The following is a 25,303-nucleotide window of genomic DNA, read 5'->3' as shown; positions in this document are numbered from 1 at the left end:
ACAATGTTGTTTTGCAGAATATAAAAATTCCAAACCCCAAATCCTCAGATCTGCCCATATTTCACTACATTGATTTGCCAGCTCATATCATGGGTACATAACTGTGTCCTATTCATTCAGGCTTGAATAACTAACTTTCTAATAAAGGACTGTTAAGACTGAATTATTATTATTTATGTAGAGCCAACAGAGATTGTCTCCACACGCTTTGGTCCATGTCCCACTGAACTCACAAACTCACAATTCCAAATAAACATATTTTTTTATTTTTGAAGTTTGGGTAGAAACCCAGGTAAACACAGTGAGGACACAAACTCCACGATGAAGCCCAGTGTTGCAAAGGAACAGTGCTCACCACTGATGGATTTTAACCAGGAGAAAGGACCATATGAGGTACCAGGAGAGGGGCAGTAGATACCTCTGCTTCCATCCATATCTATGTGTTCATGGATAGATCTCTTGTTGCAAATAGTTGCGTAGCTCTTTGATGACACAAGTAAGGATTTACAAACCGGATTCCAAAAAAGTTGGGACACTAAACAAATTGTGAATAAAAACTGAATGCAATGATGTGGAGATGGCAAATGTCAATATTTTATTTGTAATAGAACGTAGATGACAGATCAAACGTTTAATCCGAGTAAATGTATCATTTTAAAGGAAAAATACGTTGATTAAAAATTTCACGGTGTCAACAAATCCCCAAAAAGTTGGGACAAGTAGCAATAAGAGGCAATTTGAGCATAACGAAGAGCTAGAAGACTAATTAACAATAATTAGGTCAATTGGCAACATGATTGGGTATAAAAAGAGCTTCTCAGAGTGGCAGTGTCTCTCAGAAGCCAAGATGGGTAGAGGATCACCAATTCCCACAATATTGCACAGAAAGATAGTGGAGCAATATCAGAAAGGTGTTACCCAGCGAAAAATTGCAAAGACTTTGCATCTATCATCATCAGCTGTGCATAACATCATCCGAAGTTTCAAAGAATCTGGAACAATCTCTGTGCGTAAGGGTCAAGGCCGTAAAACCCTACTGGATGCCCGTGATCTCCAGGCCCTTAAACGACACTGCACCACAAACAGGAATGCTACTGTAAAGGAAATCACAGAATGGGCTCAGGAATACTTCCAGAAACCATTGTCAGTGAACACAATCCACCGTGCCATCCGCCGTGCAGTCCAGATCTTTCACTTATAGAGAACATTTGGCGCATCATAAAGAGGAAGGTGCAACAAAGAAGGCCCAAGACGATTGAACAGTTAGAGGCCTGTATTAGACAAGAATGGGAGAGCATTCCTATTTCAAAACTTGAGAAACTGGTTTCCTCGGTCCCCAGACATCTGTTGAGTGTTGTAAGAAGAAGGGGAGATGCCACACAGTGGTGAAAATGGCCTTGTCCCAACTTTTTGGGGATTTGTTGACACCATGAAATTCTGATTCAACATATTTTTCCTTTAAAATGGTACATTTTCTCAGTTTAAACTTTTGTTCCGTGATTTATGTTCTATTCTGAATAAAATATTAGAAGTTGGCACCTCCACATCATTGCATTCAGTTTTTATTCACGATTTGTATAGTGTCCCAACTTTTTGGGAATCCGGTTTGTATGTACATTTCCAATCGAGAGTATGAAAATATTTATTGAATATTTTGAATCTTGAGCCTTCTATGTATACTGAAATGTTTGTTTATTTATTTATTTTATGCACTTATATAGCGCTGTCATATTCCGCAGAGCTTTCCAGACATTAGCATTGACATGCCTCTAATGGTGATCACAATCTAAGGTCTCTATCAGTATGTCTTTGGAGTGTGGGAGGAAACCGGAGTACCCATAGGAAACCCACGCAAACAAAGGCAGAGCATACAGACTCTGAGCTAACCACTGAGCCACAGTGCTGCACTTGTCTGTTCATCATAGACTGGTGTGTACACATCATACATGGTTGACTGTGTGATTACTCGAAACAAAAGACTTGTTCCCACTCTGCATTTGATTTCCAGGTAACAGCGACAGTCCATATGTGCTAACAATGCCAGAATGATGTACTCAAGCGTAAAGCAAAGTTTGATTATGCTTCCAATCTACTGAGATTTCAGCACAGGCAGACAGAAGAGCTTAGTCACAGAAGTGCTGAAAATGGGTCTAACGTCATATTCCTTTTCTATTGTCAAACAATGTGCCTGAAAAGAGTAGATAGCGAGGAATAGAAATGTATACCCTAGCCAGCATTGCTAACATTTTGATGTTACAGAGCCTGAGGCACCATCTGCAATAGATTTTTACAGCCTTATAAGAAAATATTACATTTGAGTCTGAAATACAATAGTTTTCAAAAGGGTAACCCTATATACATCATATATAGCATTAAGTAGGGCTGTAAAGACCTAAGCTGAAAACAAATATCATATACGGTATGTGGAAAATGTCTCCAATAAGCCTAGAGCCAAAAGACAGACACATAAAATACATTTTTCAGTTGGTCATTAATAAAAATATGGAGTCCTTTTTTCTGTACATAGCTGAGATGCTCTAGAAGCTGCCTCTGGATTTTCTCTCTTTTCTGTCGGTTGGGGAGTTTACGGACTTATATCTGCTCTCTGACATTAAAAGCACTCATAGCCCAATCCTTATCTTACTGATAAAAATTATGACCTCTAAGTAGTTTAGAGATGAGGTTTATTAGATAGGTCATGTGATATTTTTATAGAGCAGGTTGTTACGGACGCGTTAATACCTAATCTATATACTTTTATTAATTATTTATAGTTTTACACAATAATATAATTTTTGAAACAAAAAAATCATGTTTTAGTGTCTCCATAGTCTGAGAGCCATATTTATTCTTATTTTTGGGGCGATTGTCTTAGGTAGGGTATCATTTTTGCGGAATGAGATGACGGTTTGATTGGCACTAGTTTGGGGTGCGTATGACTTTTTGATCGCTTGCTATTACACTTTTTATGATCTAAGGTGATAAAAAAATTGCTTTTTACACAGTTATTTTTTATTTAATTTTTTTATGGTGTTCACCTGAGGGGTTAGAACATGTGATATTTTTATAGAGCAGGTCGTTAAGGAAGTGGCAATACCTAATATATATACTTTTATTATTTATTTAAGTTTTTTATCGCTTGCTATTACACTTTTTATGATTTCTTTTTTTTTTACGACGTTCACCTGAGGGGTTAGGTAATGTGGTATTTTTATAGAGCTGGTTGTTATGGATGCGGCGATACCTAATATGTAAACTTTTTTTTTTTACATTTAACACAATATAACCATTTTTGCAACAAAAAAAATCATGTTTTAGTGTCTCCATAGTCTGAGAGTCATAGTATTTTTATTTTTTGAGCGATTGTCTTAAGTAAAGGCAAATTTTTTGCGGCATGAGGTGACGGTTAGATTTCTACTATTTTGGGGGGCATACGCTTTTTGATCGTTGGTGTTGCACTTTTAGTGATGTAAGGTGATAAAAAAAAAAATTTGAGCACAGATTTTATTTTATTTTTTTGACGGTGTTCATCTGAGGGGTTAGGTCATGTGATATTTTTATAGAGCCGGGTCGATACGGATGCGCCGATACCTAATATGTCTAGTTTTCTTTTTTTCCGTATTTTTGACAATTTTTTATTAATTTTTTTACTTTATTTTGGGAAAAGGGCGCTTTTTTTTTTTTTTTTACCTGAATCATTTTTTTTACTTCTTTTTTCACTTTATTTTTTGTCCCACTATGGGACTTCAAGATTTTATGGTCTAATCCCTGTTTCAATACAGCACAATACATATGTATAGTGCTGTATTGAACTGTCAGTGTCTTACACTGACCCAACCCTGCAAGTTAGGAAGAACATTCTCGTCCAAGGTCCTGAACATGTTAAATATAGATCGTGACATGGAAATTTAAAAGTAACATCAGCAAAAATTATTTTTAAATACATTAAACATAAAAACATGATTTAACACCTTAAGGACCTAGGACGAGATAGCTCGACCTCAAACCCCGGCACTTAGCGCTCGAGGACAAGCTTTCTCGTCCTGGAGTCGTTCCTCCCCCCCGCGTGCGCCCCCCCCGGTCAGCAGAAAACTTCCGGAGGTTACTGATCGCCGGATCCCTGCTGCATCCACCAGCATCGGCGATAATGCTGATGCCGGTGGATTAAGCCCTCATATGCCGCGGTCAGATGTATTGTGCTGTATTGAAACAAGGATCAGACCCTGTAATGTTGAAGTCCCATAGTGGGACAAAAAATAAAGTGAAAAAAAAAAAAATTAAAGTTTTACAAAGAAATTAGGTATCACCGCGTCCGTATCGACCGGTTGTATAAAAATATCACATGACCCTACCCCTCAGATGAACACCGTAAAAAATTAAAACTGTGCTAAATAAACCATTTTTTGTCACCTTACATCACAAAAAGTGTAATAGAAAGCGATTAAAAAGTTATATGCACGCCAAAATAGTGCTAATCAAACCGTCATCTCATCCCGCAAAAAATTAGACCGTACCTAAGATAATCGCCCGAAAACTGAAAAAACTATGTCTCTCAGAATATGGAGACACTAAAACATGATTTTTTTTTGTTTCAAAAAAGATATTATTGTGTAAAACTTACATAAATAAAAAAAAGTATACATATTAGGTATCGCCGCGTTCGCATTGACCCGGCTCTATAAAAATATCACATGACCTAACCCCTCAGATGAACACCGTAAAAAATAAAAACTGTGTTATAAAAGCTATTTTTTGTCATCTTACATTACAAAAAGTGCAATAGCAAGCGATCAAAAAGTCATATGCACCCCAAAATAGTTCCGAACAAACCGTCATCTCAACCCGCAAAAAATGAGACCATACCTTAGATAATCGCCCAAAAACTGAAAAAAACTATGGCTCTCAGACAAAAAAGCTATTTCTTGTTAACTTGCTTTACAAAAAGTGCAATATAGAGCATCCAAAAATCATATGTACCATAAACTAGTACCTACAAAACTTCCACCCTATCCCTTAGTTTCTAAAATGGGGTCACTTTTTTGGGTCACTCTAGGGGTGCATCGGGGGGCTTCAAATGGGACATGATGTAAAAAAAACAGTCTAGCAAAATCTGCCTTCCAAAAACCGTATGGCATTCCTTTCCTTCTGCGCCCTGCCATGTGCCCGTACAGCGGTTTACGACAACATATGGGGTGTTTCTGTAAACTACAGAATCAGGGCCATAAATATTGAGTTTTGTTTGACTGTTAACCCTTGCTTTGTTACTGGTAAAAATGGATTAAAATGGAAAATTTGCCCAAAAATTAAAATTCTGAAATTTAATCTCTATTTGCCAATAACTCTTGTGGAACACCTAAAGGGTTAATGACGTTTGTAAAATCAGTTTTGAATACCTTGAGGGGTGCAGTTTCTCAGATGGGGTCACTTTTATGTAGTTTCTACTCTAGGGGTGCATCAGGGGGGCTTCGAATGGGACATGGTGTTAAAAATAAACTGTCTAGCTAAATCTGCCTTCCAAAAACCGTATGGCATTCCTTTCCTTCTGCGCCCTGCCGTGTGCCAGTACAGCAGTTTACGATCACATATGGGGTGTTTCTGTAAACTACAGAATCAGGGCCATACATAATGAGTTTTGTTTGGCTGTTAACCCATGCTTTTTAACTGGAAAATAAATATTAAAATGTAAAATCTGCCAAAAAAGTGAACTTTTTAAATTGTATCTCTATTTTTCATTAATTTTTGTGGAACACCTAAAGGGTTAACAACGTTTGTAAAATCAGTTTTGAATACCTTGAGGGGTGTAGTTTCTTACATGGGGTGACTTTTATGGAGTTTCCACTCTAGGGGTCCATCAAGGGGGCTTCAAATGGGACATGGTGTCCAAAAACCAGTCTAGCAAAATCTGCCTTCCAAAAACGGTATGGTATTCCTTTCCTTCTGCGCCCTGCCGTGTGCCAGTACAGCAGTTTACGACCACATATGGGGTGTTTCTGTAAACTACAGAATCAGGGCCATAAATAATGAGTTTTGTTTGGCTGTTAACCCTTGCTTTTTAACTGGAAAAAAAATATTAAAATGGAAAATCTGCCAAAAAAGTGAAATTTGGAAATTGTATCTCTATTTTCCATTAATTCTTGATGAACACCTAAAGGGTTAACAACGTCTTTAAAATCCGTTTTGAATACCTTGAGGGGTGTAGTTTCTAGAATGGGGTAATTTTGGGGTGGTTTCTATCATGTAAGCTTCAGAAAGTGACTTCATACCTGAACTGGTCCTTAAAAAGTTGTTTTTTGAAAATTTCTGAGAAATTTCAAGATTTACTTCTAAACTTCTAAGCCTTGTAACATCCGCAAAAAATAAAATATCATTCCCAAATGATCCAAACATGAAGTAGACATATGGGGAACTTAAAGTAATAACTATTTTTGTAGGTATTACTATGTATTATAGAAGTAGAGAAATTGAAACAAAATTTTGGGTACATTTGGTATTTTTTTATAAATAAAAATGAATTTTTTTTACGCCATTTTACCAGTGTCATAAAGTACATTATGTGATGAAAAAACTATCTCAGAATGGCCTGGATAAGTCAAAGCTATAAGACACTGGTCAGATTTGCAAAAAATGGCCTGGTCCTTAAGGTCCTGGGGTTAAACAATAGGTCATTTTCTAATTACACATCTCCTTTAGTGCTACTTCTTAAGACTCCTTATCACTAACTTTTGTTTATTTTAGCTACAAGTAGAGTTAACCCTCACACTGCTTACCTACAGCTAATATAACTGTAATCTATTCATGAAGGCAGTGTAACAGTTAAGTCCCCTGATTTGTAGCTACAACAAAGTAAGGCCTCTTTCACACTACAGTTTTTTGCGTTCCGTATACGGTCCGTTTTTTGCGTTCCGTATACGGTCCGTATACGGAACCATTCATTTCAATGGTTCCGCAAAAAAACGGAATGTGTTCCGTATGCATTCCGTTTCCGTATTTCCGTTTTTCCGTTCCGTTGAAAAGATAGAACATGTCCTATATTTGGCCGAGAATCACAGTCCGTGGCTCCATTCAAGTCAATGGGGCCGCAAAAAAAACGGAACACATACGGAAATGCATCCGTATGTCTTCCGTATCCGTTCCGTTTTTTGCGGAACCATCAATTGAAAATGTTATGCCCAGCCCAATTTTTAATATGAAATTACTGTATACTGTATTTGCCATACGGAAAAACGGAACGGAACAACGGAACGGAAACGGAACCACAACGGAAGCAAAAAACGGAACAACGGATCCGTGAAAAATGGAACGCAAAACACTGAATGCAACATACTGTAGTGTGAAAGAGGCCTAAGTGATAAGGAGACATCAGAGCAGTCAGATGAAGAGAAAGATGAAGACTAGCAGGGGGGATGTCTCTGCCTGTCACACAGCAGACCATTCCATAATCAACACATTGACACCAAAGCAGTAAAGCTCCTCAGTAAAACTAAAAACAAAAAAAGTATCAACCACTGCAATCATATCATGCACCATGCATTAATGGAGATGCCTTGTGGACTTGTGCATTAGGTTTATAGTTTCCTGCAGCTGTGTAATGTTTTTAATCACGCAGTCAAAATTGCATTAAAAAGGCGCCTAAAACCACACTAATTTTTACCGGGTTTGCTGTGATTTTGTGATGTTGTTATTTACCATACACTTTTAACCGGGAAAAATACAACATAAATACTTAACTTGTATAGGTTGCATGGACAATAACCACATCACAAAATCACAGCAAACACAGTAAAACCAAGCGCGTATTCAACATAGTTTTTTACTTTGTGGTCAAAATTTTTATTTTTATGTACTGTAGCTACTGTATACCCTCAAGTCATTAGGCAGTTTTTTCAAAACTAATGAGTGCTAGATGTGCCTTGGGCAGCATATACTCTAAGTGCAGCCCTGCCAAATCTGCATTCACAACTGTAATAATTCTTAACAGAAATCGTTCACAGTTAATAGCCAGTCACAGCCTTTTGCATGCTTCAATTTTCTCAACAATGTATACTAGTATACTAATCATGTTAAGGTATGGAGTTGTAATATGGCTCCGATTCTAATGCACCTTTACACTACCTCTGTATGCCTCCAATTTCATATGGCCGCATAGAGTTTTTTTTATGTTGGATTCTATATCAATTCTACATAAAAATTTTAAAGATTTATCAGATTTCAAATATATGGAAGTAATGCGCATATGAAGTATGCGTTGTACATACGGCACCCAACTGCGCCTGTACTGGCATATAGAGCAGTAAAACGTTACCTCTTATGTGAAAGCAGCCTTATACGCATATCCTTATGTCAGGTTGCATACATAGATTTGAGAGACTGTCAACCAGTCTTCTTGACTTGGGCTAATTGCTAATGTGTGTTGAATGATGGAAAATAAACAGCTTTTATCCGTGGCCTATAGCATTTGTCTTTTCCAAGTAACGTGATCAGAATTCAATAGTTATCGGTCAGCACGATGGCCGAACAGTGGCTGCTCATGTTATATTACTAAACAGATGACATTGGCAGAGCTGCAGATATTACACAGGGCCTTGTACAGGGCCTTACACAGGGCCTTCCAAATCTGCAAAATTTGCACCACAAATGCGCAGCAAATGGTGAAATCCATGTGAGCAAAATCCACAACATAAATCGACATACTGCAAATTTAAAACCCGCACCACATGTCAATTTATAGGTAGATTTTGTCGTGGAAAATGTCTGCAGTGTGTTAATGAGATCTGTCACAGACTTCACTGCTACAGAAATGCTGCAGATGTTTTGCGCACAATTCTGCTGCAGAAAATTTAGGTGCTCACGCTACATGTGGCTGTACTCTAAAAAACATTAGTTGAATTGGACAGTGCTGCAGATAAGTGGTGTATATAACTAAAAAGTAAAGATCAGTTAACACTGGCATCATGGCTTTTGCTTTTACAGAATTGATGATTCTCCATCCTTTTTTTTATGTGTTTGCCTGAACCATTTTGAAAGATACAACGCTGCAAAGTGAAAATAAATCACATCAACAAAAACTGATACATCAAATATATTTATTGTATCTATGCTTACCCACACCTTGCCCAAATAAAATCAATCTCCCAGTCTCTCCAACAAAATCACTTAAGTTTTAGTTGCACACACACTCTGGCTTCACTATAACTACACGCTAAGCATGACAGAAGCTGCAAGGTACACTTGGCAGTAGGACAAGTCCTTGAGCAATTTATATGGGGTAGGGGGAGAAATAACAAAGGTAGAAATTTCACAAAATACCCGGCAGTGTGTGTTCTTGAAAAGAAGAGGATATTTACAACATTATCCTTTAAAGCACTGTAGAATGTACATTTATTGCTCTTTGTACACAGAGATGGATTGAGCTCTATTAAAAGGACAAGCTGTTCTAAGATGTCACACGGCATTACATAAAAAGCACAGTGTAGAGGAGGGGTAATGATAGGCCGGTAGGCAGAGATGTATGATGCATTTAAACAGAAAGCAGACATCATGCAACTCTTGGTCTGAGAATGCGCTGCACTGGGAGTGGCTATCATGACAAAGAATAGTTATCACATCATTGAAGTGTATCAGCTTCCATTTCGTCGTCCAAAATATTCTTCCCCACCTGGTCCCGTCCCTAGTTCTCTGCTCAAGGCTTCACATTAAGGGAGCAGGCCGACCTTTCATGGTGCCAGTCACGCAAACGGGTGTAACGGGGGCTCTGGAGTTCTGTAATGAACTTTTCTCTGCATCATGGAAAGTGTGGGGGGGGGGGGTGGGAGTGGGATATTTAAAATGGAAGGGGCCAGGAACAAATAAAAAATGAGAGAAAGAAGAGGGGAAAATTAAGATAAGAAGAACAAGAATAGAGAAAAACAAGTGCAGAGCTATTTAGCATACTTTTAGTTTCTTAGTCTAACTTTACCTCATGAATCTAAGTTTTATTTTAAGGAAGGTGCATAAATTCTAGATATTGAGCACCATGCTGCACTGAACGGATCTACATTTCCCTTCAACAATTTTCTGTAACCTTCCTAGCTTTAAAGTTTAGGTCTTACAGAAAGGAAGTAGTATTAAAGGGATTCTGTCACCAGGTTTCACCCCTGTCAGCTAAACATATGCTGATGTTCAGGGCCTCATCAGGATTCCTAATGTGGGCTTCTAAATGTGATCTGTAGCCTTATTTTGCTAAAAAACAGCTTTTACTAACCTGTCACTCAAAGAAATAAGGTGCCCAAGGGGACGTCAAGGGATGCAAGGTGCCGTCCGCACCCACTGCCGTTCGTGCCCAGCGCCGCCTTTCCAGACTTCTGCCCCACCTCCTAATCCTCTGTGCCGCCTCTGGCTCTCCCTTCATCCCCCCTCCTCCTGCTGTAAGATCTCGCGCGTGCGCACAGGGCTCTGAGAGGCTGGCGCCAGAGTGCAGGTCATACCTGGGTTGAGCGAAGTGCCGATGCATGCGCACTTCGCTTTAAGAAGCCAAATCGAGAAGTCTGCACGGGCGCAACAGGCAGAGCCCTGTGCACACGCGTGAGATCTTACAGCAGGAGGAGGGGGAGGGAGAGCGAGAGGCGGAACAGAGGATTAGGAGGCGATGCAGAAGTCTGGAAAGGCGGCGCTGGGCACGAACGGCGGTGGGTGCGGCCAGCACCTTGCATCCCTTGACATCCCCTTGAGCACCTTATTTCTTTGAGTGACAGGTTAGTAAAACCTGTTTTTTTTAGTAAAATAAGGCTACGGATCACATTTAGAAGCCCACATTAGGAATCCTGATGAGGCCCTGAACATCAGCATATGTTTAGCTGACAGGAGTGAAACCTGGTGACAGAATCCCTTTAAATTACACTTGTAGTGAATAGCTTGCTCAGAAGTGGAGGACTGTCAGGTATTGGTTTGTCACCTGTCCCATAATTTAAGGGACTGAGCACTAATTTGAGTAAGGAAGCAGGCGTTACAAGCAGGGTCAACTAGAGCTGGGCTGCATTTGCTGTGCAGCCATTATTTCTAGGCTGTAGAGGCTGGTGTTTCACGTTTGCAATTAATATAACCTAGCTAAACCATAAATTAAGAAGTTAATTTATTTCAGTAATGCAACTTAAAATTTGAATATTGTGAAAAGGTTCAATATTCTAGGCTCAAGGTGTGACACTCTAGTCAGCTCATTAATCCATCACCCCTGAGCAAAGGGTACCTGAGATTGTGACTTTGGGGTTTTATAAGCTATAAGCCATAATCATCTAAATTATAACAAATAAAGGCTTGAAATTTCTCGCTTTGCATATAATGAGTCTATCACATATGTTAGTTTCACCTTTAAAGTTGCATTACTGAAATAAATGAACTTTGCATGATATTCAAATTTTTCAAGTTTCATCTGTAGTTTGCTAGGCTGTGTGGCAAAGACCATAGTGTCACAATACAAAATCACAACTACGGTAATCAAAGTGAATATGGTAGTGTTTGAACCCATAGGTTACAGTAACCAAGACACAAAACGATAGCAAAAATCTAAATCTATAGGAATTCACTTTCATTAGTTGCGAAGTACAAACCGGATTCCAAAAAAGTTGGGACACTATACAAATCGTGAATAAAAACTGAATGCAATGATGTGGAGGTGCCAACTTCTAATATTTTATTCAGAATAGAACATAAATCACGGAACAAAAGTTTAAACTGAGAAAATGTACCATTTTAAGGGGAAAATATGTTGAATCAGAATTTCATGGTGTCAACAAATCCCAAAAAAGTTGGGACAAGGCCATTTTCACCACTGTGTGGCATCTCCCCTTCTTCTTACAACACTCAACAGATGTCTGGGGACCGAGGAGAACAGTTTCTCAAGTTTAGAAATAGGAATGCTCTCCCATTCTTGTCTAATACAGGCCTCTAACTGTTCAATCGTCTTGGGCCTTCTTTGTTGCACCTTCCTCTTTATGATGCGCCAAATGTTCTCTATAGGTGAAAGATCTGGACTGCAGACTGGCCATTTCAGTACCCGGATCCTTCTCCTACGCAGCCATGATGTTGTGATTGATGCAGAATGTAGTCTGGCATTATCTTGTTGAAAAATGCAGGGTCTTCCCTGAAAGAGATGACGTCTGGATGGGCACATATGTTGTTCTAGAACCTGAATATATTTTTCTGCATTGATGGTGCCTTTCCAGACATGCAAGCTGCCCATGCCACACGCACTCATGCAACCCCATACCATCAGAGATGCAGGCTTCTGAACTGAGCGTTGATAACAGCTTGGGTTGTCCTTGTCCTCTTTGGTCCGGATGACATGGCATCCCAGATTTCCAAAAAGAACTTTGAATCGTGACTCGTCTGACCACAGAACAGTCTTCCATTTTGCCACACTCCATTTTAAATGATCCCTGGCCCAGTGAAAACGCCTGAGCTTGTGGATCTTGCTTAGAAATGGCTTCTTCTTTGCACTGTAGAGTTTCAGCTGGCAACGGCGGATGGCACGGTGGATTGTGTTCACTGACAATGGTTTCTGGAAGTATTCCTGAGCCCATTCTGTGATTTCCTTTACAGTAGCATTCCTGTTTGTGGTGCAGTGTCGTTTAAGGCCCCGGAGATCACGGGCATCCAGTATGGTTTTACGGCCTTGACCCTTACGCACAGAGATTGAAGATTCTCTGAATCTTCGGATGATGTTATGCACAGTTGATGATAATAGATGCAAAGTCTTTGCAATTTTTCGCTGGGTAACACCTTTCTGAAATTGCTCCACTATCTTTCTGCGCAACATTGTGGGAATTGGTGATCCTCTACCCATCTTGGCTTCTGAGAGACACTGCCACTCTGAGAAGCTCTTTTTATACCCAATCATGTTGCCTATTGACCTAATTAGTGTTAATTGGTCTTCCAGCTCTTCGTTATGCTCACATTTACTTTTTCCAGCCTCTTATTGCTACTTGTCCCAACTTTTTGGGGATTTGTTGACACCGTGAAAATTTTAATCAACATATTTTTCCTTTAAAATGATACATTTACTCGGATTAAACGTTTGATCTGTCATCTACGTTCTATTACAAATAAAATATTGACATTTGCCATCTCCACATCATTGCATTCAGTTTTTATTCACAATTTGTTTAGTGTCCCAACTTTTTGGGAATCCGGTTTGTAGCTGCAAAAGATTCTATGTAGATTCAAAGGGCCATAAAAAAATCATCCTTCCAGCAGCTGCAACAGAGGGTTCATGTTTAATACAGCAGTGAGGTCTGTACGTCTGTGGACAGCACACAGATGAAAAATATGTCCGTCTGAATCGGGCCTAAGTCTAAGAGGCTCTCACACACAAGTATTAGTAGCTGCAGCAATTGATGGATGCTTACCTCACCCTTTTCATGTGCTCATCATCTGGGTCTTGCACTAAAATCAGTTACAGCAAAGAGAGAAAATTGGAAGAAAAATAGAGAAGAAAACAAGAGGAAAAGGCAAAGTGAGGCAAAGAAAGGAAAGAACTAAGAAAGGTGTACGAGCAAATGCTGGTAAACTGTTTCCCTGTTGTAGCCAACATGTAGGCAAGAACTATATGGCCCTACCTATACTTCAACTTAGAAATGTTTCTGTGTTTCTACAATTTAATACATCTCCTCTACAGTCCACATTGTGTTCTGCACATGCATGTGACAAGGTAAACCCACCAGAATATGCTAAGATTTAGGTTGGGATCACGTGCAATTTTTACACACCTGGCCACAGTGGTAAATAGCTGCATGCATTTGGATTAATCCTAAAATGTGTGCAACCATTGGCTGCCCCATAGAGACCCAGCCTTATTATTGGATCCACTCCTGGCTTTAATATATAAACTGCATGTGTAACTAATGCCTTAGAAAGTCTGTTCTAGTTTATATTTCAAATTGTTTATATATTATCTCATTTTTTAGAGGACATTTTAATCATAGAAGCTATTTTACAGTTTCTGAACATTTTTTTCTTGTAGAAAATAAAAATTCATAATGGTACTTTGCTGGTAAAGTTGTCCGAAGTCTATTTATAAATGAAACCGTTAAGTCATGAAATAATTCCTAATAAAGCTTTTTCCTTGTATTCTCGCGGTGTGAATGCAGGCGGCAGTGTAAACAAGCGATGTTTTCAGTCTGGTTGCCATGACTATGCTGGGTCATGTATTCAATACTATTGTAATCAGGATTCTTTTATGTACATTGTTTAGTCTCTGTTCAGTCGTGTATCTAGTACAGACTAGGCAAGAAAGTGTTAGTATATATAGATCTAGTGCATCTGGGAAGTTTTCAGACTCTCACTTTTTTCACATTTTGTTATGGTGCGACCTTGTGATAAAATGTCCTTTCCGTAGCCCCGCAAAAAAAATAGAACATCTCCCATTCTTGACCATTTTAGGCATTGTTACAATAGATCTCCAAAAACCTGGAGTTTGGGGATATTCTGCCGTTCTTCTCTGCAGATCCTCTCAAGCTCTGTCAGGGTGAATAGGGATTGTCCATGGACAGCCATTTTCAGGTCTCTCCTGAGATTTTTTTTATTATAATATCTTATATAATGATACAATTCTATATCATTTCCATGTCGGTGTATATAAATATAGGAGCACGTTTCAAAATAAGTCCAGCACTCACATACGGTAAGTGGTTTGTAAAAAATTTTGGAAATTTGTATTGGTTACACAGAGTAATCTCTTACATAGATCTGCACTGGGAAAACTAGAAACCAGCTTGGTTATGGGGCATATCTATGCAGATAAACTTACTGAAATCTGTGCCAGTGAGCTGTGCCAGGATGCGGAAGGAGCGGGACTGAGTGATCCCTGTGCGAGGTTTCCAGTCCTCAGTGTCCTCCATCAGCCTCTTTTTACTGGAGTCATTAGGAAGGTAGGCAGGCTGAGAATCCATCCTAAGAGAGTGTCTGGTACAGGAAAGAACACAGGAATGGAGAGGCAGAGAGACAGACAAGGACACAGGTAAGGATGAAAGGAGAACTCACAAGGCACCTTCACAAAAGTGTGTAGAACTGGATATTGCAGCAACAGCATTATCAGTAATTGTTATGCACTTACTGATCGTCTAAGAGAAAAGCGTCAAGGGAGGATTGGGTCAATCCGTTCAGGGCCTTGGAAAGGTTTTGCTCTTTGGGGTTTTTGACAACCCTATGAGAGTGAAGAATGTGAACGTGCTCAGAAACACTCCAGTAAACTGCACTGTACACACAGCACACCAATCCTTATTCACCATGCAAAGAGCGCACATGATGTGGACTATAACTACACCAAATTACACAAAACTGACAGACACGACAAAGAAGAATGCTTACTGACTTTTCTATGTTCTCCACCTACAATGGCAAATAGAAGGACAAAGAAAAAGAAAGGAACAAATGAAGAGAAAGGGAAAAAGAAAAGAGAATTGGGCAGATTTAGTTCCAGAATAGGAATAGAGCTGTCATTTTTTCTTGTTCATTATTCCAAATACACATATTAAATGAGAAAAGCATTTATGTAGTTAGCGAAATCCTCATTGCCATCTGTATGAAAAGAACAAAGTTATTTATGAAAACCCAGGAAGAGCTTATTGCACATATGACTGGCTGATGAGGGGAATCTGTGCCCAGAAAGTGGACAATACTGCCAGCTCCATATTTACAACCTATATGTACAATGCACAGCAAACTGGGATGTCCAGATCCAACATTTAGATCATTAGTTAATTCCCAAAAGTAGCTGCAGTAAAATTATCCTCCTTATCCCCCACACTTATGGACCTGTTAAATATGTGATGAAAGGTTGAATCTGCTGATCTCAACTGCCCTGCACAATATTTTTTCTAAAAAGTGATATTTTCCCACACTTAGGGAAGCATCTTTACATAATCGCCTAGCATCCTTACATAATCTTAAACTGCAAATACATTTAGTGCCTCTTCAATTTAATTACCTGCCTAGAAGGGAGAAATGCCAAAATCAGCTCTTAAGAAGGTCTACAGTCAACTATAGAAGACCAAAAGTATATGTAAAAACTGTATTATGAAAGGCATCAAATACCTGCCTGGAAGGAAGGATGTGACCAGCTCCAGTATGTGGAGAGCTTCTGTCAGTGATCCTTCAGTCTTCCAGCCCCAATATAGCCACAGGTCAAATTACTCCAGCCCTAGTAAGGCTCTGGCAAGAGGTTCCAGTGCAGCCCCCCAGCCCTAATACACTGATCAGAACATAGAAAGGAGGGGAGACCTTGCTTCCAATTACACTGCAGTTCGTACAGTAAACAAGACCAGCAATATGGCAAGGTATACAATTTCCTAGCAGTATAGCAGATCAGGGAACAAACAGGTCAATGAGAAAACAAATTGCTCTTATTGCTGTGTGCGGTGTTAAACACACAGTAACTAATTACAGAGGAAACACAAAACCATAAGTGCCCCCTAGTGGCAGACATGTGCAGTACACTGTTTTTGATGAACACAAATCAGGTGGTTATTTCAAGTTAACAGTCTGGTGGTAATTTCACTTCTAGTGGATTTTACTGGGAACACCAGTCAGGTAATAAGACACAGTTTGTGACACATTACATGCTTCCCATTCCCATAACTGCAGAGAATTCTAATGAAGTGGGCCTTCTTAGAGTACCTGTACATGGTGTGATCTGGAAATTAGCAGTAAGAAGCATTCGGAATCCAGGGCCAGAGCGCGCTGTGTACATGCACCCTTACACTGAATTCACACAGCAAACTGTTTGCCATGTACACCAGTAAAAGCTTATTTTACCTACATCAGGTTGGTATACTTTGGTATATCTTTTTTTCCATCTGCTACACTATTCCATACAGAGACATGCAGTAAAAAACATGCTGTGTTTTCACATGCCACTACAGCTTTTGAATCAAGTTAGCTATGCTAATGACAGAGCATATGAAAAGAGGATGTCTAAGAGCAGGACAGACCCCATCAACTAACAGATGCCCCAAGAGAGACACTCTTAAATTCTAAAGGGACAGAATGATTCCATAAACTTGACACATGTATAAGCAGTCAGACTGAGCATACATCTTCATTCTAAGACCTCTTTCACACGGGTGTGTGCGCCCCGTTGCCGTATTGTGGACCGCATTTGCGGTCCGCAATACACGGGTGCCGTTCTGTGGGTATTCCGCATCACGGATGCGGACCCATTCACTTCAATGGGTCCGCAAATCCGGAGATGCGGAACGGAAGCACGGAACCCTACGGAAGCACTACGGAGTGCTTCCGTGGGGTTTCGTCCCATACTTCCATTCCGCAAAAAGATAGAACATGTCCTATCTTTTTGCAATCCCCTGCGGCTGCCCAACGGACTGTGCTCGTGCATTGCAGCCCGCATTTTGCGGGCCGCAGCATGACCACGGGGCACACGCCCGTGTGAAAGAGGCCTAAAAGAGTCTGTAGCATTAGAGACAATTATCCTGAAAAGCAATCTCTTTAAAAAATTGCCACAGTGATCAAATTACTAAATATAAGTTTCTATACAGCAAAGCACAAAATAGGGAAAACTAGTAAAAACTGTCATTATCAGCTGCCGTGAAATATATATGAAAAACCCATATACCAACTTTACATCACATGTACAGGAAGAAAAATAACAGCGGTATGTTTGCAGCCAATTGCATAAAGCTCAATCCAATCTCTGAGCAAAGTGAAACTCCCACACACAGGTGACTATAATGAGACAACAGTGCCACCTGCTGGATGGAAGCAAGATCACATTGTCCGCAGTCATCCACATACAAAATCTGATTATTTTCTCAGACACATAGGGAGTATTTGTCATAAGGAGAATTTTTGAATACAGTTTTGCTTGAGCCTGCTTTTCTATTATTTGCATCAAATTTATCAAAAATTGCAAGTTGATTAATATTTTTGGTGCATCTTTAAATATGTCAAACCTACCCAACCCCCACCCAGCTGGCGTGAACTTGTACATTTTAATTTCTTTAATGTGGCCTACACCTCTTTAATATATCTAACAATGACAACTTTTCAAAACTGAAAATCCAACATTTTTTGCACAAGTAAGGTAAAAAAAAGTTGCAAAAGCCCTCTACTGCAACTTTGTGAGGCCAGAACTATGGAGGGCAGAGCTTGATAAATCATCTTACAGATTATCCTTTATGCATAATAACATTTCACACACCTCTGTGGGTGATATTAAAAATGTTATCGATAAAGCCTGTATGCTACATTCAGGACAATGCCCACAACTCCATATTTATACACTGATGTTGATGGCATCCAGTATCTCAGGATTCTATCATCATGGTTTACGTCCTCAATTTTGAGATTTCTCCAGTATTTCAATTACATAAATTTCCCCAGGCCATAAAATGTCATGCTCGCTTTACAAGTAGAAGTTGGCAGATATGGTTAAAGGCTCATGTACACGACCGTTGGGCGTTTGGTTGACTGCAAATTGCGGATCCTCAAAACACGTATACCGGACGTGAGCAGTCTACATTTTGCGGAACAGTGAATTTTTATGCATACAGGATGCAAAAAAGGAACGGACATGAAAAAAAGTGTGTGCACGAGCCCCGATTCTTCTCCAGGTAAGCTCTGCTGACAGGCTGCTGTGTACCGGCTTGCACTGTTGAAGGGTGCAGGAGTGCACTGCCTTATTATTATAGTGGACTCAATTTTGATTGCTCCTACACAGAAGATACAGAAGTACATTTTTGTGCCGTTTGGGGTAATAGGAGTACGGACCTGTCCCTGTTATATGCTGTACTTAGGGCAGCACAATCAGGTGACAGTTCCACTTTAAATGATTTCCAATTCCCATATGATGCTGCTAAGTTGTCTGGTAAGTGCTGAAGAGCCCCTGAGCACTAGGCCTGGCAGTTCTCCTTGTAATATATATTACTTGTATTTTCCTATAGTATAAAATATATACAGTATATACCTATACCTATCTTACTCTACTTCAGTTGTGGCCAACCTTACATACACAAAGAGCCAAAAAACAACAACATATGACTACCAGGAGCCACAATCTAAACAATTACATACAAGTCACTGTATCTTTTGCCCTACAAGATGCACCTAGGTTTTAACAAAGAAAAATAAGATAAAATAAATATTTTTCATCCGATCAGAGGTCTGCTAAGAATATTTTTTCTTATTTTTCATTAGCAAAGAAAAAAAAAATTTTTCATCAGACCTCAGATCAGACTCCTAAATCAGATCCCCAATCCAATCCTAATCTGACCTACAATAAGATCCCCAAACCTCATCAGACCTCCAAATCAGACCTCTAAAATAAGACCCTCAATGCTCAGATCAGGCAACAGAAATCAGACTCCCAGTGTCAGATCTCCCCCCCATGCTCAGATCTTCCCCTTCTCAGATCTGACCCCCCATGATCAGACCTGACCAACCCATGCTCAAACAAGACCCCCATGATCAGATCTGTCCATGCTCAAATCTGAACCCTCATCCTCCGATCTTCCCACTCATGCTCAGATCAGACCCCCATTGTCCAGATCAGGACCCCCCCCCCCCCCCCCCCCATGCTCAGTTCTATAAATTTAAAAAAATATCTTCCCTCTCCTGATCAGGCACTGGGCTCCTGCTACTCTGCAGGTCTGACACACTCTCCACTGTGACCTGATGAGCACAATGGCAGGTCATAGTGCGTGTCTCCACATACTACGTTCTTACACTGTGTGCTTTAGGACATAGTGAAGAGTGAGCTGGAGCTGCAAAGTAGTAACAGTGCCCTATCAGGAAAAGAGATCTGAGCATGGGGTGGAGAGTGAGCTTTCCTCGCTTCACAGCTAGAGCCTCACTTGAAGAAGCAAAGAGCCGCATGTGGCTCAAGAGCCACAGGTTGGCCACCCCTGCTCTACTTGATTGATTCACAAGCAGCTAGACTGGGTAAAGCAAATCTACAGAGACCTATAAAGTGTGAAGACTATAAAATTGGATCATTCTCTTACCCAAGAGGGGATGGCTTTTCAAAACTAATACACTCTAATGGAATTGGCAGTGCTAAAAATTGTCAGATTTACAAACAGAAATCAGATTTTCAGATTAAAGGGTATTAAACAGCTGCATCACAAATGAGAAACCACATATTACACTGTAGTTCCTAATATAATATTGTAGACATGTATTCCATATCGTTCTGCTCTCCATATGACAGTATGAGATGTACTAATGTTCATTCTCTGGCATAAAGTGAGTATTGTGTACCATGTAGAGTTCTTGCGAGTTGCTGACTCTTTTCTTATGAAGATGATACATGGCTCTTGAACGGCTCTCCTGGCCCTCTTCCTTTTGCCTTTTTCTCTTTTGATATGCTGTGGATGTGACTCACTGTCTCAAGGTTCATACGCTGCCTTGTTAGAATCATATCCCATAATGTCAGGGGGTTTAATTCACCTCAAAAGAGGCATAAGGCTTTCCTCCAATATGATCGGCTTAAAGGGTTTAGCCGAGTTATTTTTTTGTTCTTTCTATGTTCTAAGTTAACTAAGTAAATGTAACAGCTTTCCAATTCACTCACTTTATCTCTGGTGCCTGGTTTCTCAGATTTCACAGAGGGTCACATGACCTGTGATGTCAGCTTCTCTCCCTGCTCTGATAAAGGTCTTACAAGCCTGTAAACCAGACATCACTGTGCTGGCCACACCCCCCTTCACTGCCTACTCTCTGCTAGGATTCTTAACCCCGTCAGCTGCATAGCTCTGCAGCAGGGACAATTCTGGGCACTGGAGCTGATATACTAGAGAGTGCATTGTACAAGAAGGTAGGGGGAAGATCCTGTGTGTATTAGCAGTGTCATTATACAGCTGGGACATGTAGTCCTACACATGCAACATGCTGCAGAGTCTCCCAGCACTCAGGGCAGCTCTTGTATCCACTCCCTTACCAGTGTCATTATACAGCTGGGACTTGCAGTCCTACACATGCAACATACTGCAGAGTCTCCCAGCAGGCAGAGAGCAGAGTGGGGGAGGGACAGAGATGGTTTTTATTGCATGTAAACAAAGGCCCAGAAAAGAACCAGGGAAATGAGGAAAAATATATTTTTTTTTTGCATAAAACTTGTATGTAGTAGATAAATTGTCTTCCAAGTCGAAGAATTGTATACGACAAGTAGTGTGAGCTATACTTACCTTTCCCCAGCTCAACAACATTATACTAGGATAGACTGGATAGTAGCCTCAACACAACTTCTTACACATATTCTGTATGCCAGACATGTTCCCTGATTTGGTCCTGACGGAATTTAACTTTGAGTCTCATTCGAGATGCCCCTTTACCTGGAGACTGAATGAATCCCTTCTCATAGATCTCTCTAAAACCAATCGTGTCTCTGCAGTATCTCATTAAAGCTATCAAAGACATGAAGTTTCAGCTCACTGCACCTCACTGAGAAGACCTTGAGATGGATTCTACAAATTAGCCAATAAACTGGATAAAATGATTGTGTGTCTGGCAGCGTCTTAATACTGTATATCAAATGAAAGATGTTACCTCCAATCCTTCTAAAATTTCCCAACAATCTTATGCTTTCTATCAGAAACTATACTCTCCACCCATAGACCCTCCAGTCGCTGACATAATGTCTCTTCTCGCAACTTTACCTATTCTGACTTGATCATCATCCAATGCGGAATTTCTTAACCAAGATTTTTCAGATGAGGAAATAGACACAGCGATAATGTCCCTTAAAAACTGTAAATTGCTAGGACAAGATGGATGTTCGGCACTGTATGCAATTATATTCTCCAAGGGGGCACACTGCCTTCAGATATGCTTACTGACTTAATTACAGTGATTCCTAAGCCTGAAAAGGCTCACTCTAGTCCTGCGAATTACCATCCCATCACACGTCTTAATGTTGACCTTAAACTTTTTACATCCATACTAACTTATCGCCTTAATCGTCACCTCCCTGCTTTAATACACTAGGATAATATGCGGAAGATATGTAATATTATTCAGTGGACTAATAGTAAATCATCCTATTGGCCTTAGACATTCAAAAGGCTTTTGATAGCCTCTCTTGGTCTTATCTTTACCAGGTTATGACCACTATGGGTGTTTAAGAAGCCTTTTTACATTCTATGCAAACTCCTACTGCGTATATTAAATTTCCCACAGATTCTCCAGTTCCTATCCATATTAGTTGAGGCACGTGTCAGGGTTGCCCCCTTTCTCTGGAGCTTTGGCTATTTAACCGCTGGCCATAATGATCCGTACTAATCCAAACATAGCAGGGGTGAAGATCTGATCTCGCAAATACAAAGTAAGTCTTTTCGCAGATGATATGCCCCTTACACACACCTTAACGACATTACTTAATTTATTGGACTGTTTGTCCATTTCTCTGGCCTGCGGATCAATACTGTTAAATCAGAGATTTTATATTGTAATACCTCTTCTTCAGATCACGTTCAACTTCAGTTTTAAAACCCAAGATCATTATCTTCCTTATTTAGGGATTAATTTACTGAAAACTCACTACTTTTAAGTGCAATTACATCTGCCACATTCCTAAACTCTGCCAGGAATTTTCGTTCCCTTACTGCACGAGTTCGGCTCTCAAATCTTTACAGAATGAAATCTTCCAATTTCATCCTGTGAATCTTCATTCTGAAATCTTCCCCAATCTTCTGTTGGCGTATAAAAGACCTAGATCTATTATGCATTTACATAAGAGGGTGGGTTCATATACAAATACTACTGTATTTAGTAGCTAGGTTGTCTTAATTAGCAAAGAGTTATACTTGAATCCAATTTATTTATGACAGTGTCCCCATTACCTAATTTGGCCACCTGATATTTCCTTAGGGGTAGTTGACCCCTCAGTGAAAATCCCCTATCTTATGTTACAAATACAAACTACAAAGCCCAATCTCACCAATGTTTCCTAAGTTTAGAAACCTCCTCTTCTCACCTGGACTGTCACCAACTTTGGTGGAAACATGCCAAGCTACCCTATGTTGGTAACTTCTTGCTTAATTCTAAACTCATGTCTAGAGCATACATTCTCACCTCCAACTTCTGAATTCTTTAGCGTTACCCAAATATTTCATTTTTTAATCTCCCTAGAATGAAGCCCTTTTCTTTCTGCACTGTTTTATTCATGTAACTCATACTGTACACTAGGTTCCTACTGTTCTACATATGTCATGTTCTTTTACGTCATGCCTCTTAAAACTATATTTGACGCTATCCAAAAATATTAGAGGCCTATGTTAATTTATTATGTATTCATACACATGCTATGTATATTTCTTCTATCTTTGCTATTATACCAATAAATATGTTTTGAAACATAAAGGAGCCAACAATGTTGTTCCATTACAAGTCCAAGTTGCACAAATCCATAAGTCAACACCCGAAGCAATTAACCCATACTAGACCTGTGTCATATGATGTAAGATTTCTCTTACAGACTCCAAAGCATGTTTCATAACAATCCATATTACAGAGGTATTCATCCCCATAATATTTTCTAGAGGAAAGTATGTGGCCATATGGGGACAACATACACACATAGAGAACTTACACCTCCATAACACAGATCTGCAGGCATGAAATCTTAGTGTGAATAAAGGATAGTATGCAGTGTCCATTCATTTAGACATATAAAATATTTATAATTCCCCCTCCCTCCAAAATTAGACAATTATGTGTCCTACTCACACAAGAGAAATATTCATAGAACATGCTATTTCAAGTTGCCGTTGCTTTGTTGTATCCATATGTACTCTCATTTCTATCCTTTTTGCTCTTGAAAAATACAGTATGTCCACAGAATAAATAAAATTCCAGTGCAAAGAAACAAACACAATAGCAGATTTATAATATAAAATCACGGCTCTCATGAAAGAGTTTAAATTGCTTCCCACAAGCCCTCAACAATTATAAAAGCATTTGTGACACAGGATAACTTTAGAAATTTAAACCTATGAATTATCACTGATTGATGGCAGGTTATTGTATATTCAAATTCCATTCAACACAGTAAAACTTTAATACTTTAAAGCTTTCAGCCATTTAATGTCTATTGCCTCCTGGGCACTATGCCTACTGCATGGACACACCTGTTCTATAAGCATTGGCTGCACAACATAAATGTAGATGTCATCCACAGGAGGGTAAGTGCTTACACTCATGATTTAGAAGTAACAAAAGTTGCCATACACTTTATAATTTAGCAACAAGTTCACATTTTTTATTCTTTTTCTGTTTCATGCAGCATATTATTTTTTTTATTTGCCTTTTTGTTTTTACTTTAAAATTGATGTCAATTAATTATTTGAAATCTGATCATGATGGGCCTGATAAAGGTAATGGTGCACTTTGGCAGTAGTTTGACCTCAGGGTAACAAATAGGGTCATTGCCTATATGTATATTCATTCATGTAAGGTTAAAAAGAAAAAAAATATATTAGCAAATGAAACAAGATAAACAGCATACACATAATCATGATATATCACAACTGTATAGGACAACATGGCTTATTCCCTATGTCAACCAAACTTCTTATTTTTTTTATACAAATGCAAATATTAATCTTTTTGAAGATGCTCACCAACTGGTCTGGAGCCCGGCCCACTGATCACCCCTCAGTTCTCTAGAAAAATGGCTGGCTCTCAACAGTTCATTTGCGTCTTTTGTTAAATCAGTTCACATATGTATACAAAAGGCATTTAATACATTAGTACATCACTATATGTATAGCAAATGGCCCTATTCTAATCTCTAAATAGTACCCATTCATATAATTATTAAAACCTCATATTTAAAACACATGTACAAACTATATAATTGTTAGATGACCCATGTCCCTAATGTTGAGCTCTCATATAAAAAAATAGAAAAAAACAAAGCGGCTATAAAAAATTAGGACACTTAACTGAACAGGTTTCAAACAATGAATTCTGTGTAAGTAATGAAGATTTATATCTTTTGTTGTTTGGCATTATATGGGCTTTAATTGCAGTGAATGACTCAGAAGCTTTATGATCAACGTAGCTGCATCTATAATCAGCACTTCATGTGTCAATACAATTTATGTCCAATACACATCCCAACTATAAAGTGTCCGTATTGTATATCTCTAATACCGCGTGCAGCACTTAACCGCTTTAGAGTGTATACACACTATATTGATACCAGTGTAAGGCTTCTACATTCACACTTGCGTTCGGGATTCCGCTTGTGAGTTCCGCTTGAAGGCTCTCACAAGCGGCCCCGAACGGAAGCATACAGCCCCAATGCATTTTGAGTGGA

General features: G+C 39.3%; 1 protein-coding gene across 1 annotated transcript in view; it reads right to left on the bottom strand.

The window, feature by feature from the left end:
- The window catches only part of PDLIM7 (PDZ and LIM domain 7), a 145,518-nt gene that overhangs the window by 46,391 nt on the left and 73,824 nt on the right, over positions 1 to 25,303 (bottom strand). Inside the window, exons 5-7 of the mRNA XM_044277267.1 lie at positions 14,780 to 14,909; positions 13,380 to 13,416; positions 9,692 to 9,776 (exon numbers count right to left, since the gene is read on the bottom strand). Coding sequence (XP_044133202.1) covers positions 9,692 to 9,776; positions 13,380 to 13,416; positions 14,780 to 14,909 — 252 coding nt within the window. The remainder of the gene's footprint in view (positions 1 to 9,691; positions 9,777 to 13,379; positions 13,417 to 14,779; positions 14,910 to 25,303) is intronic.

This window comes from Bufo gargarizans, chromosome 2 (genome assembly GCF_014858855.1).
Source record: "Bufo gargarizans isolate SCDJY-AF-19 chromosome 2, ASM1485885v1, whole genome shotgun sequence".
Classification (NCBI taxonomy): domain Eukaryota; kingdom Metazoa; phylum Chordata; class Amphibia; order Anura; family Bufonidae; genus Bufo; species Bufo gargarizans.
The sequence above is the reverse complement of the archived record's forward strand: the minus strand, read 5'-3'. Positions and strand labels throughout refer to the sequence as shown.